The 13,138-nt window shown below is 39.8% G+C and overlaps 1 protein-coding gene across 1 annotated transcript in view; it reads right to left on the bottom strand.

Moving 5' to 3' along the window:
* Window positions 1–232: 232 nt before the first annotated feature.
* nt5dc1 (5'-nucleotidase domain containing 1) overlaps window positions 233–13,138 on the bottom strand; it is a 24,648-nt gene continuing 11,742 nt past the window's right edge. The window contains exons 8-12 of the mRNA XM_077711547.1: window positions 10,367–10,464; window positions 8,126–8,247; window positions 5,142–5,315; window positions 4,125–4,290; window positions 233–1,136 (exon numbers count right to left, since the gene is read on the bottom strand). Of these exons, the coding sequence (XP_077567673.1) occupies window positions 1,024–1,136; window positions 4,125–4,290; window positions 5,142–5,315; window positions 8,126–8,247; window positions 10,367–10,464 (673 nt within the window). The 3' untranslated portion in view covers window positions 233–1,023. The remainder of the gene's footprint in view (window positions 1,137–4,124; window positions 4,291–5,141; window positions 5,316–8,125; window positions 8,248–10,366; window positions 10,465–13,138) is intronic.

Genomic DNA, 13,138 nt, shown 5'->3' with positions numbered 1-13,138 from the left:
TAAATTAACCGGAAGTTGTTTGGTTTCAAGGGCATCAACTTTTGGCGACGTTAAGTCTCCGTGAACACATTACTTTTATCGTAATATTGGGGAAAAAAGTAAAAAAATTAAAATTTGGTTAAAAAACATTGTATTCATTATTTTAACAGCAGTTGAACTGAAAGCTGTTCGGGGTCTGCGGACATCAACTTTGATGACATTAAATCGGTGTGAAAAAAAATAGATTTTGGAATAATTTAGTGGGGATTATTTAATTCCTGTTAATAAAACTTTAATGAGAACGATTTTGTAATGTTAAAATAGGGGAAATAGTTTTAAATTAGAAGACTCTGCTAGCGTTGTGCCTTGATATTTTTGTGTGCCGTAGCTCAAAAAAGGTTGAGAAACACTGCTGTAGATAGCCCAAATTCATAATGGCCTTGCTAGTGGAAGCACCAAACTGGATCAAATCTTTTTGTCGTACGATCTAAAAATAGTACTATGGCGATCTACTGATGGATTGCAATCTACGTATTGCGCATTCCTGTTGGAACCTTTCAAATTCCAATTGGAAATCAACAATGCAGTAACAAATTAGAGATATTTTGATAACACTCACAACAGGCATAGTGTTTATGCTGTGTGAAAGTTAATCAACATTACTGCATGTTTACCACAGTATAGTACTGCGTAGTATTATATTTACTAACGGAATGTGTTTTTCGGTGTTGAGAGCATACGTCGCATTCGGCGAGATACAGGTGATTCAAGTCACAAGAACAAATTAAATTCATGAGACTGGGTACGACCACTCAGAGACACACCAACACCAACATCATGTTCCACGTACTGTATACTAAACTACTATACCATGTCCCAGTTATAGATAACCAGTATATACATTACATTCATTTTTTTCCCGTGAATAATTCAGTCTTATTCCACAAATGACTTAGGCTAAAATGGGTAAGTACAGGTGCAAATGGAGGCACAGACTAGTCATGAGGCAGAGGGATGAAGAAAGGATCAGCCTTTTCTTTCCTTTTAGGTTGGACTTTTGCATCTCTTTAGCAAAGAATCTGGGGGCCTCGGAAAGTATCCCGTTGTACATGGTTGATCAGGCGAAAATCTTGGAAATTTATAATCCAAAGGAAGGTCTGTAAACAAAGAAGAGTTTGAAAAAGTGAGTCATTCATTACGTACCTGTATGCAGACCACCTAAAGGTTTTAAGAACAACTGCTGTCCGAATCCAATAGTAAATTCACTGGAAAGATATCAGGAAATATTATTGGATATCTATAATCAAAGCTCAAAATGTATTGGTCATTTATAGTATAATTGTCACAACCAGCAGAACAGTTGACAAATTCACGGCCAGCCCTCCCAGTGAAAATCCATGAGTTTATCACTGTAAATGACATTAAATTAGCTAATAGAACAAATGTCGAATCACAACTGTTGACAAAAGAAAGTGAACAAAAAAAGTTATGGAACTAATTAATTTAGTAAATAGAGGTACGACGATCTCCTTTTCAAACCGATGATCTCCAAACCTCAGATATCCGAAAAGTACCGTATCCCTAATAGTTACTGGAAAAATAAATGGAATTATTCTTGATTGTATTGAGTTGATCTAGGTACACTCGATTATTCGAAGAAAGAAATTTGGGGTGCTAAGGTTCGCGCTGTCTCCTTGAGATTGATCGGTGATGAGTCATCTTGCTGGAACCAGAAGGGGGTAAGAGATATTCCGGTTTGTTTGTAGGCATGTCTTTAACAACTTTGTGCTCCTCCCAAGAAAGTTGCAATTTAGGTAAGATTAAACTGATTTATTTTGATAACTTTCTGTGGTGGTGGTTGTTTGTGTAGGTCTACCGGACTAGACGTGTGTTGTTGTAATTTTCCTTTGTTACATTGAAGCTGGGAATTTTCTGAATTTAAAAAAGTTTTTCGTAGTTGCTTTTGAAAAAATGCTTTAAAGTTTTTCGTCTACATTAAAGAGTTTATTTTTAGTATAGCCTTTTGGTTTGGGGCATATTTTTAGCCAGTTACTTCATTTCTTTATGAATGGATTGAGTCTTGGATTGCCGAGTAATACATTTTCAATACATTTTTCAACAACAGAGACAGCATGGGGCAGGCATCATACAGGAATCAATTTTAAGCACTAAAGAAATTGGTGCATGATGACTGATGATTATCGCATGATATTCATGTGTAATGTTGTCAATAAATTAAATACTTGTAAGAAAGTGTTTTGCGGCTTTTATGTTTTAATGATTTGATGATTCCATTTACTTTGATTTGCTTTGTACTTTGTGCTTTTGCTTTGCTGTTCATTCTGTCTAATCACCCTCTTGCTACTGCCACAATGTAATTTCCTGAATACGGGATGAATAAAGTTATCCAATCCAATTCAAAGTTGTTGGAGTTATTCTGTAATACTATAATATATGTATGTGTGCATTTAATCATTTTTGTAGGAGAGCTTCTTCAATTTGCCTGGGCGAGCTCGAGATCGTAACATGTGACCGAGTCCTCGTTCCGAGGACTGCTTACTGGAAGATAGGACTGACTTTTACCCCAGAATGCAGACCTAGAAGTACCTCAACCTACGAGTGCCCCGACATGCGACCAATTTGAGATAAGAGTAAAATTTTGAGCAAATATTTATCTTGACATACGAGACACATTTTGATATACGAGCAGACAGTGGACGCGAAAGGCTGCCCATAAGAACATAATGGGCACTGTCTCTCCCTGCAACTCCCTCGTGTAATGTCTTAGTAGTCGCAACTCCTTCGTGTAATGTCTTAGTAGTCGCAACTCCTTCGTGTAATGTCTTAGTAGTCGCAACTCCCTCGTATAATGTCTCTACGGGCACTGGGCGGAGCGTTGCATTTTTCAGGTTTTTTTCCCCGTTAGCTCCCGTTGGCGAAGCAATCCCTAATGCGAGACTACTTCTCGTTGGCAAGTCGTCATTCGTTATCCTATTGTGAGTACATTTGTGTGCATAATTGTCGGAATATTTTGAAGGGAAGACAAAAGCAAACAACTCATATGACCGTCAGGTTGAAGGCGGGGCAAATAGAGCCAACCCGGGAGAAGAAAGGGATCAAAATTTGAAACAAAATTAGAATTAAATTAAAATTTTAAGGTTAGGAAGCAAACACACTCAAACTTATGTTTGAGTGTGTTTGCTTCGTAATCCAAGTTCGTTTAAATTTGGTTGTTATTTCATGTGTATTGCCATGCAAAAACTCCACCCCCTTTGTCACTCTCTCCCCTCCCCAAAATCCTAGTCTAATTTTAGAACTATAATAGTAAACGCATTTTAGTACGATTAAACCACTAGTTATTTGTTACTTTGTTAATAGATGGCGAATTAGAACAAATAAACATGTTTTTCCAATCCAAAATCCTGTTTTTGGTGTTTTTTCAGAGGGTTGGAGCGAATTACTTTGCTTTTAGCTCAGTTCTACGTTTGTTTGTGTTACGAGAAAATCGGCATATGAGCTCAGTCCCGGAACGCATTAGGCTCGTATCTCAAGGTACTACTGTATAAAAATTTAAAACAAAAATTGAATTTAGTTTAGTGCAGGGTTAGATGAAACTTATTTTTGAGTGTGTTTGCATCGTAATCCAAATTGATTAAAAAAATTAGGTTGTGTTACGAGCGCGTTGCCGTGCAAAAAGTCGCATCCCCCTCTCTCTCTCTCTGTCCCTCTCTCCTGTCCGCGAAATCCGTCTAATTTTAGTATAATCAGACATCATAACCACTAATTATTTATTACTTTGTTAATAGATGGTGAATTGGAACAAATAAAAAGGTTTTTCCAATTCAATATCCTGGTTTTCGTGTTTTTCAGAGGGTCCGTACAAATTAATTTGTTTTTAGTTCATTTCTATCGGAAACGTTTGTTTGAGTTACGAGTCGACATACGACCTGTCCCGGAACGCATTAAGCTCGTATCTTGATGTAAAACTGTAGTTAGATAGGCACCCTCCAACCTTTGTGAGGTTGAATGGAAATATTTGGAAAAACAGACTGCTGTAATGAAATCTCTCAGTGCCGATCAATCAAGTACTGAAATTTAAGCGATTGAAACAGTTAGTTTTCAGCTTTTTCATAAGCGACACATACTTGCTATATGCTCAACACTGGGAATGGCTATTGTGCTGTATCTGTGAATGCAGTGGCAGCACCAGGTCAGTTTCTGGCTTTCCTCGTCCGCTCCACCACTTCGATGTACGTCAACAAAGTAGGAACCCCACTGGTTGGAAATGGTGGATGGTGACTTCATTGTTTCCTGTTGAAACAGTTTCTTTTATACAACCAACAAATGAAGGAAAACAGAAGAAGATCATGCTGTACATAAATTTCACAATTTATGTGAAAATAATAATATCAATCACTGAACACATTAATAAACCAGCTTCTATTGCATTAGTGATTTATTCTCAAGGGCATAGGAGAATTATAAAATGTTAAAGCGATTTACATATGGGATCGTCCATTTACCTGGGGCTCTTGCCGCCATCTGGCAGACAAACACGAGTATCACATCTCCCTTCATAAAGGCCACGGAGCGAACAACTTCAGCAGCACAGGGCACATTTTCATACGCTAAATTTATTATAGAACATTAACAAATCATTTCCTTATAATTTTATAAAGTACACCTCCGCTTACAAAATTTTCAAGTCACAAAAAAGTTCTGGAACCAATTAATTTCGTAAGTAAAAGGTATGACTGGTTCATTACCAATGAAATGTGCCGAATTGAAGCATAGCATGTTGTGATCAACAGCAACAAAGCCCTCGACTTAACAAGCAGCTTGTCCTTTATGTGATAGCCGGAGAACAGGCAGGAGAGAAAGAAAGAAAGAGACAGGAGAAGCGAGGCCGCATCCGAGCCAAAATAACCGAGTTATAAAATTGATTTCTTCATATCGGCCAGTCGGTATGAAAAAGACAATACTGATATACGTCAAAAAGGTGGATGGAATAGTCATTTTTATGTTAAAATCAAATGCAGCAAGAAACGGATAAGAAATCAATGAATGACTCACTACCTGGGTGTATGGCATGTATGGATGCCACAAAAAGACTGGAAAGTTTGAGGTTCAAAATTAGTAATGTGAAGACAGTCTGACCTTACCTCAAACTTGCCTTTCTTCCCCCGTGGCTCCACTTGGGCCTCATTTGACATGGCTGCATCACTCTTGGGAACACCCTCTCCTTCCATTTCTTCTACAATCATCACAGTTTCCCACTTTCCAAAGGTGTTGGCAGGGAACATGTCCGACCTCATGCTATCTCCGAAATACACAACCTAAGAGATAAGTTAAACAGGTCGTGATAGATAAAGTATTCTGTTGGGTTTATTCTGTATTACTATTATACATATATGTGTAGTAATTCATTTCTTTGTTAAATCATTTTTCCTATCGTTCGGCTCGAGGTCATAAACTGCCGCCCAGTCAACTCTCACATGGACTTATCCAAGGATTGTTTATACATCAACTCACCCAACCTGGGGCTTCGAGATCGGTTGTTCTCTTTTGTTATATGATTGTTAGGTCGAATGAAGGCGTGATTGTTTTTATCCAAATGCCTTAAAGGCGTACGCAAAATACTGTTCGAGAGGATACTTTGGAAGACATCCTCCCCTAAGGTTCTTATCTGTGATCCAATCTATTTAATTAAATGTCAATAATTGAATAAGATGTCTGCCTGCAGTTATTGATAATTACAAAGAAGGGTAATTATTAATGAACCTATCATTTGGTCCTTCGGAGGAGGTCAATATACCGGAGCGGGAACCCAGGTGCTACTGTTCGACATCTGGTAAGTGACCGTGCGCACGGCGTCTTCAAAACCTTTGGTTGGCCGGATTTTTCGACGGGGGCGCCTGGATTCTATTATCCTGCTGAAGGGGGACATCTGGTACGATCTCGGGGAAGTCCACATTAATGTCTGCATGTTGTGACGTAGTTTCCAAATGCGTTAAAGGGGCATTGAATGTGAAGGTCCATTCTGGGTAATGTGACTCGCGTCCTGGGTGACGGCGATAAAATCCCTGTGTTTATACTAGTCAATGGTAGGTACATTATTGGGGCACTTTGCTGGAAAGTGTCCTGTGTCTCAAGGATAGGCACGAATATATTGTAAACGTTATATGGTGTTTGTGTGGTTTCTGCAGTAAAATTAAGATAAGCCTAGGAAATACAATCGAAGGGGTAAAAAAAAAAATGTTAACTGTGTGAGGCACACGAACTCACTACAAAAAAAGTAAAATATGGGAAACACGTGTTGTAAGGCGGGTTTGGATGACGATCCAAAAATACGTCTAACTTGTAAGGATTGGAAAAATTGGAAAGACAAAGCGCTTTAAAATATTGGACAGCTATATTTATGGATAAATAAATATGGGTTTGCTGGCCAGCTTAAAATGCATAAAACCTATCATATTCTTTCATTTGTTTCATAGAAAGTATAGAAATTAATTGGTCCCAAAAGGTTTTTGTAACTTGGATGTTTTGGAAGTAGAGCCATTTGTGACATTGACATTGGCATAATTCATTCCACAATCTTTAATACAAAAATTCTGAAAACCTAAACCCTTTAAAATTACAAAGCATACAAAATTTGTATGAAATATTGATGTATGTACAGTGGTACCTTGAGATACTAGCTTAATAAGTTCTGGGAAGGCGCACGCATGTCGATTTACTTAGATCTCAAATCAACGTTTCTCATAGAAATGAATTAAATACAAATTAATTTGTCGCCAGGGCCACAACACTAAAGCAAAGCATTGCCCTCCCTCTTCCAGGCGGCTTCAGGGAAATTTTGGTCTACCATCCGATGTCCCATTAGGGGAAAGCTCCATCAATAAAGTGTATAGTGGGGATGGTGCGCTGCAGAACTCGACTGGGGATGTTGTAAGTTGGCTGGGTCACATACTTTGAACCTCCGGGAGTATGGTTTGCCCTAACTCCTGATCAGTGGGGTTCAGTCTCAGTATGATCATTCTGCAAGTCTGGTCCATTTCCAGCAGCGGCGGTCCATGTATTTTCTAGTGACGCCTTCAATCCAACCCTCAAAAACTATTTTATGGCTATAAAACCTCTACTGCATCTACAGCTGCGACACAAAAAATAATCAATAATAACCTCATACAATTAAAATATTATTTAGGAATATAACCATATTTTACTCACCAAAAAACCCTTTTTACTGTTCACAATATCCATCCTCCTTTCTTTCTTCCTTCTTTTCTATCGCCATCGAAGCTGATGCAAAGTCGAGCCTATCCTGCTGTATTTCTGGCATACGTTTTTATTCGATTTAGTGCTGAAAATGTTCGTTGCCAGTTGTGACAGATTTGCTTGCTTTGGAGTTGTCCGACCTTTCTTAATGATGTCCAGATTTTTTCTCTTGAAAAGACCGTCTTGAAAATGGCTTTAAATCAACGCAACAATATATTTGCTTGTGCAGCTCGCTCCAGATGCAGTTTGGTAGCTTAGGCCCACCTACTCTATCACCACCCAGTCAAAGTTGGTGAAAGCGATGATGTATACGTACGCCAGCGAGAAGGCAATGACGTATCCCTACGCTTGCGACAAGGCATTGTGGTGTTGCCAACTCGAAATCTGATTGGTGAAAGCAACGGTTTTATCGACGCTTGAAATGTGATTGGTTAAATGCTTCAATATGAAAACACAGATCTGGAAGAAGTGTAACCAGGGGGAAAAGCAATGAAAGGAAGCTAACAGACAATTTGAAATTATTTAATAAATATTTGTTGGACTAAATATAATATATGATTCAGATATTTCTTAGGCCAGCAGATAAAGCCTTGAAGGCCCCGACTACCCACCACTGATTTCCAGTAAAGGTTGGGCACTGGGATGGCTGCCCTATGTCAAGGATTCTGTTGATAACCTTTGTGGACAGAATGTCTAGATGCAGCAGAGGCGTTAAGGGGACCGGTTTGGTGGCCTCAGCATTGCATTACTGCTCTTTGCAGATGATTTAGTTCAGTTGGCTTCATCAGACCAAGGTTCAACCGCCACCGAAACAATTCGCAACCAAATGTGAAGCGGTCTGGATGACAATTTTCTGGGAAATTGTGAATACCTTGGGCTCTGATTTTCCAGTGATGGTCTTGAGTAGTTCATGAAGGTGCATCCAATTGCCTTGGGAGTACCAACCAGGTTTGTCCAGAGATGGAAGATCCTCACTCTCTTCCACATCATTCACTGGGGCAGAAACAGGAAAATATGACTGAGAATTCTCAACTACGCTTTCTTTTGATTGTGCTTTAACAACATGCGCATATATCAGGTATCAAAGCACGTAACAGAAAAAGCAACAAAAATAACATCTATAATAACAGTGCCACCTGACTGTACTATAGGAATGACTTAGCAAATCAGACCATCCAGATGGCTGAGAATGGTCTTTATGAAGTAATATTCTTTCAAATTAGGTGTGCTTTAAAATTTGGCAAAACTTTAACACTGAAAAACCCAAGGTTTTGTGGCCACCACTTTAACTCTGCAGTTCATAAAAATGTACCTATTTGCATTTTCACACCTCTGACGACTGTGACACTTAAATGTAAATGTACCTGTAGCTGTTTTCTCATGTTGAAAAAGCCTTCACCCATACAGAACACACACGTTCTCAATTTTTAACACACTTCTAATAAAAATGGTTATAAATTTAAAATAAGTATTTTATTGTTATTTGGTAAAGGGAATATAAAAAAACATGTTTATATTATGTTACAGGTCAATTTGACCAATTTCAGTTTTTGTGTTACCAAAAGTACTGGTTGTATTTTTCCTCATGAAAATGTGTGACTTTTCCCTCATCCTGAAATTTGGGCACTTTGATGTGTAGGCAAACGTCTGAACAATCAACCCGTTTTGGATCCAGTGGAAACAGGGTCAAGGAAACACAAAAGATGCCAGGTCAGTCCCCAAAAGAAGACAACAAAACAAGTAACACAAGACAGAAAGCACACTTTTTCGAAATAATACATGGGAGGACAAAGACAAGTTCCACAGTGACTCAAATGTCCCATCCTGTTGAACGCCTCAATAGGCATCGTAAGAGTTTCTGCTCAGCGGAAGGAAAGGCTTGGGAGCTACCTCATTCGAATAACCAAAGGACTGTTCAAACCTCAGGTTTCAGCCGAAAGGCCGGTCCTTGGTATTTCTAGGTATAATGCCCAAATTTCTGGCCGATGGCAGTTCTAGTGTTAAGACACACAATTTGTTCTTAAAACACATTCTGCTGTCATTCATTGTGCTGGATATAGTGTTTCCAACTGGTACAAATTAGTTTTGGCAAGAATAAATGTAGAAAAAAACATTTTTGAAGCTGTGGAGCGAGGATCATAGTACAGTCGTACCTCTACTTCCGAAATATTCAGGTTACGAATGCTTTTATATGCAAGTGAGTGCCACAAGATAGGAAAACAAGATCCAAGGTACGAAATCCCCCCAAAACATCAATACCTTTCCCATATCCGTAATTTGATTTTGAAATTGTCGCGGATGCTCACTTCACAATCTCAATACTCTCCACCAGGGATGGGCAAACCGGTTTTCGAGGGCCACTCAGGGTGCAGGTTTTTGTCCAACTGATATAGCACAGACAATTTAACCAATGAGATTTTTGCAGAAAACAAGAAGCACCTGGCTGCAATCCACTAATTGCACTTGAAAGACACCAGATTGCTGAAAAGGTGCCCTCTTAATGGGTCGGAATGAAAACCTGCAAAGTTTTGCCTGTATTTAAGACACACTCACTGGTCATTCGACTAGAGTTGCAAGGACATCGCGCTGAACAGGACTCCCCTATTAGATTTAAATCACCAGGTTTACTCAAAGTAAATGCAAGATATTTAAATCCATGGATGTCCATGGAACGCATGATGCATCCATGTGTCATGGGTCTTAAACTTGTATCATGTTTTAGGAACTGTCCAAATTTTGATAAAATCAATCAGGTCTAAATTCTCATTTCGCAATGAAGCGTGTGCCATCTGTTGGCTCTCTAATTGTGATAGCTGTTTTTTAAAGAAAGCTGACGGCAACATTACATTTTTCTCCAAATGTTAGTACTGTAAATCTTGATCATTTATTCTTCAATACTGTGACAAGATTCAATAGTTTAATAGGTGTGTAAAAATATACACGATATGGAGCCTATGAGCAAGATGGAACAAATAAATATTAAAGGAAAAACTGACACTTATCTGAAATATACCCCGCCACAATTCATTTCCAATATACATTCCTGTGGCAGATTTTTTTGCAATCCCTACATACAACATTGATCTATTTAAATGCATTAATAAGTTCCCACCAAGGTTCTTGAAGGACCTCTGTCGCGGTTTTAAAGAGAAGAAACCAGGCTTAAGGGCATTTGTGATGATGACATCAAAAAGCTCCTCAAAGTCCTTCCTACAACAAGAGAAAAAAAAGAACAACCCTTGATTAGTGACTCAGCACATGAGTAAATGTGTTTAATGCATTAAAAGCTGTTACATACTGTTTTGCATTGAGCAGCTGTTTTGGTTGACCTAGGCCAGCCGTTCGGGCATCAGAGTGTTATCTATGAAAATTCTTTGTCATGCAACTTGAATAAACGAGACTCGACTAAGCTGTCGAGAAGTATTTCTCAAATGAGGTTTTATGTAATGTTACGCCTTCCCCTGGTGGTAAGATGTAACAGGGAGTCGCAACTACCACAGCAGAAAAAATCAGTCAATGAGGAGCCATATGCACACTGCAAGTAGCATTAAATGATAATTTATTTACAACAACGTTCACCAAAACCTGGACTACGGGACAACTTTATCAAGATAAATACTCAATATAACAATGAATAGTTTACATACAATATCAGCTGGGGCAAACAAAACTTAACTCTAGACAATAAGTGCTATCTAAAGAAAGTAAGGATTCCACTGCCTCACCATCTACAATCACAGGCAGTCAAGGTAAGACTTCAGATGTTACGACTCCCCCTGGGGTAAGATATGCCAGGGAGTCGCAACTACCACAGCAGACGGGTTCGGTCAAGGACAAACAATGCATGTAGCCTTCAGTGATATTTTATTTACAACAAATTCCACAAAAACCTAGACTACAGGATAACACAGGGAAAGCACGAGATATTAAAGTGGCACCCTCAAATAAACACGGTAAAAAACACCCTCCCAGACAGGTGAACAAATGAACACCCACAAAATACAGGAAATAAGGCCAAAGGGTGCCACTGTCAGAACTGATGTAATCAAATTCTAGACAGGGGAATAACTATGTGTCTAAATGTACAAACTATATGTATACCCTGGGGTGTCTAGACTTATCTCAAGTCCCCCTATGCAACCCAAAAACTTTAACTTTGCCAACATAAATACTAAATATAACAAGGAGTAACATACTCGCACTACCAGGTGAAGCTGGGGCAATCAAACTTTACTTTGCGCTAAACCATGTGCTTTCTAAGGAAAGAAAGGACTCCACTGCCTCCGCAGTTACAATCACCGGCAGCCAAGGGAGTCAAAGTCAGGAAGAGAAACCAAGTCAGTAAGAGTGAGTCAGTGTGAACTGACAAATAATAGGGGTTTAATCTTGATTGGAGGAGGGATGATGGGGAAGTAATCACAGCTGTGTTGGCCTGGGCAGGGCTTTGTCACAGGGGTGGAGCCACAGCTCCATGTACTTGTAGAGGAAAAGAAACCACACACCCTCCTACATAGTGTGTCCAGGTTGACAGCCGTAACACCTCACCCCTCAAGAGTCAACCTGTTGACAAATTTGAACCACCAACCTGCCTCAATCAACCAATACAATTCTGATACAACTCTCCTCCTAAACCCGAGACAGGGCATCAGCCATAACATTTTCTGAGCCTCTTTTGTGATGAATACTAAAATTATAATTTTGAAGGACAAACGCCCAGCACATCAACCGCTGATTATGGTTAAACATTTTATCCAGAAACACTAACGGAATGTGGTCGGTCCATTTTTGCGAGGGCGTGCTTTACTGCGGCCTCTTTTGCGCTGGCGTCTATTTCTTCTACGCCGGCACCCTCTTCTGCGCTGGTGTGCTTTACTGCGCCTTCTTTTGCGCGGGCATGCTTTAATGCGCCCTTTTTGTGCCAACGTCCACATCTGTGCTAGCGTCCTCTTCTGCGCCGGCGTGCTTTACCGCGCCTTCCTTTGCGGGGGCGTGCTTTAATGCGCCCTCTTTTGTGCCAACGTCCACTTCTGCGCCAGCGTCCTCTTTTGCGCAGGTGTGCTTTAATGCGCCCTCTTTTGCGCCAACGTCCACTTCTGCGCCAGCGTCCTCTACAGCGCCCCCTTTTCCGAAGGGAGAGACACACCCACTATACAAATAGGGCGTGTACTCTATCGACTACGTCCATCGAGTCACCTGATGATTTATCATCAGAGACGGTAGACTGAAGACGGAGTGTCTGAACCAGTCCCGTCTCTTTCACCTTCAAATCCTTTACCTGATCCTTTTTCTGACAGTTTTTCCAGGATAAGCAATCCACTTTCCTGTGAAATATGAATTGTATGCTTATATTTAATCTTGCACCCTTCTGCACTCTTATGAATTTAAAGTTACTAGAATATAATTTAATTTACACCTATTGGTTAAAACGTGCACTACATCTTTTGTTGTGACCACCTCCTTTTCCTGTTTATGTATTCCCGGAGGGAAGGCTAAATAGAAGAACAATGGAACAAGCGGGCAGCGGCCATTTTGAGAAGCGTTCGGGAATCTTCCTCAGATAACCTCCATCGGCCGGGAGTCAAAAACTACTACGTTGCCTGATGCTTCCTTTGTATGAAGATTATTGTTGAGGACCCAGCCTTAACATTTTGGTGCCGAAAAAACAGATATTCTTCTCTGGCACGGCGGATCGACAGAAGAATGGATGGCTTGACCTCAGCTACTCCAAACTTGAGGGCAATCTGGCCTTGGCCCGTGAACAGATTATGAATTATCCTTTCGTACAGAGGAAGCAACAAAAAACGGTGAGGCTATTTTAAAATTAATGTGTAGAATCCAACCCAGCATTAGTCCCCGTCTTTCTAGAGAAGAATGATGCTCCATT

Source organism: Stigmatopora nigra, unplaced genomic scaffold (genome assembly GCF_051989575.1).
Source record: "Stigmatopora nigra isolate UIUO_SnigA unplaced genomic scaffold, RoL_Snig_1.1 HiC_scaffold_26, whole genome shotgun sequence".
Classification (NCBI taxonomy): Eukaryota; Metazoa; Chordata; class Actinopteri; order Syngnathiformes; family Syngnathidae; genus Stigmatopora; species Stigmatopora nigra.
The sequence above is the reverse complement of the archived record's forward strand: the minus strand, read 5'-3'. Positions and strand labels throughout refer to the sequence as shown.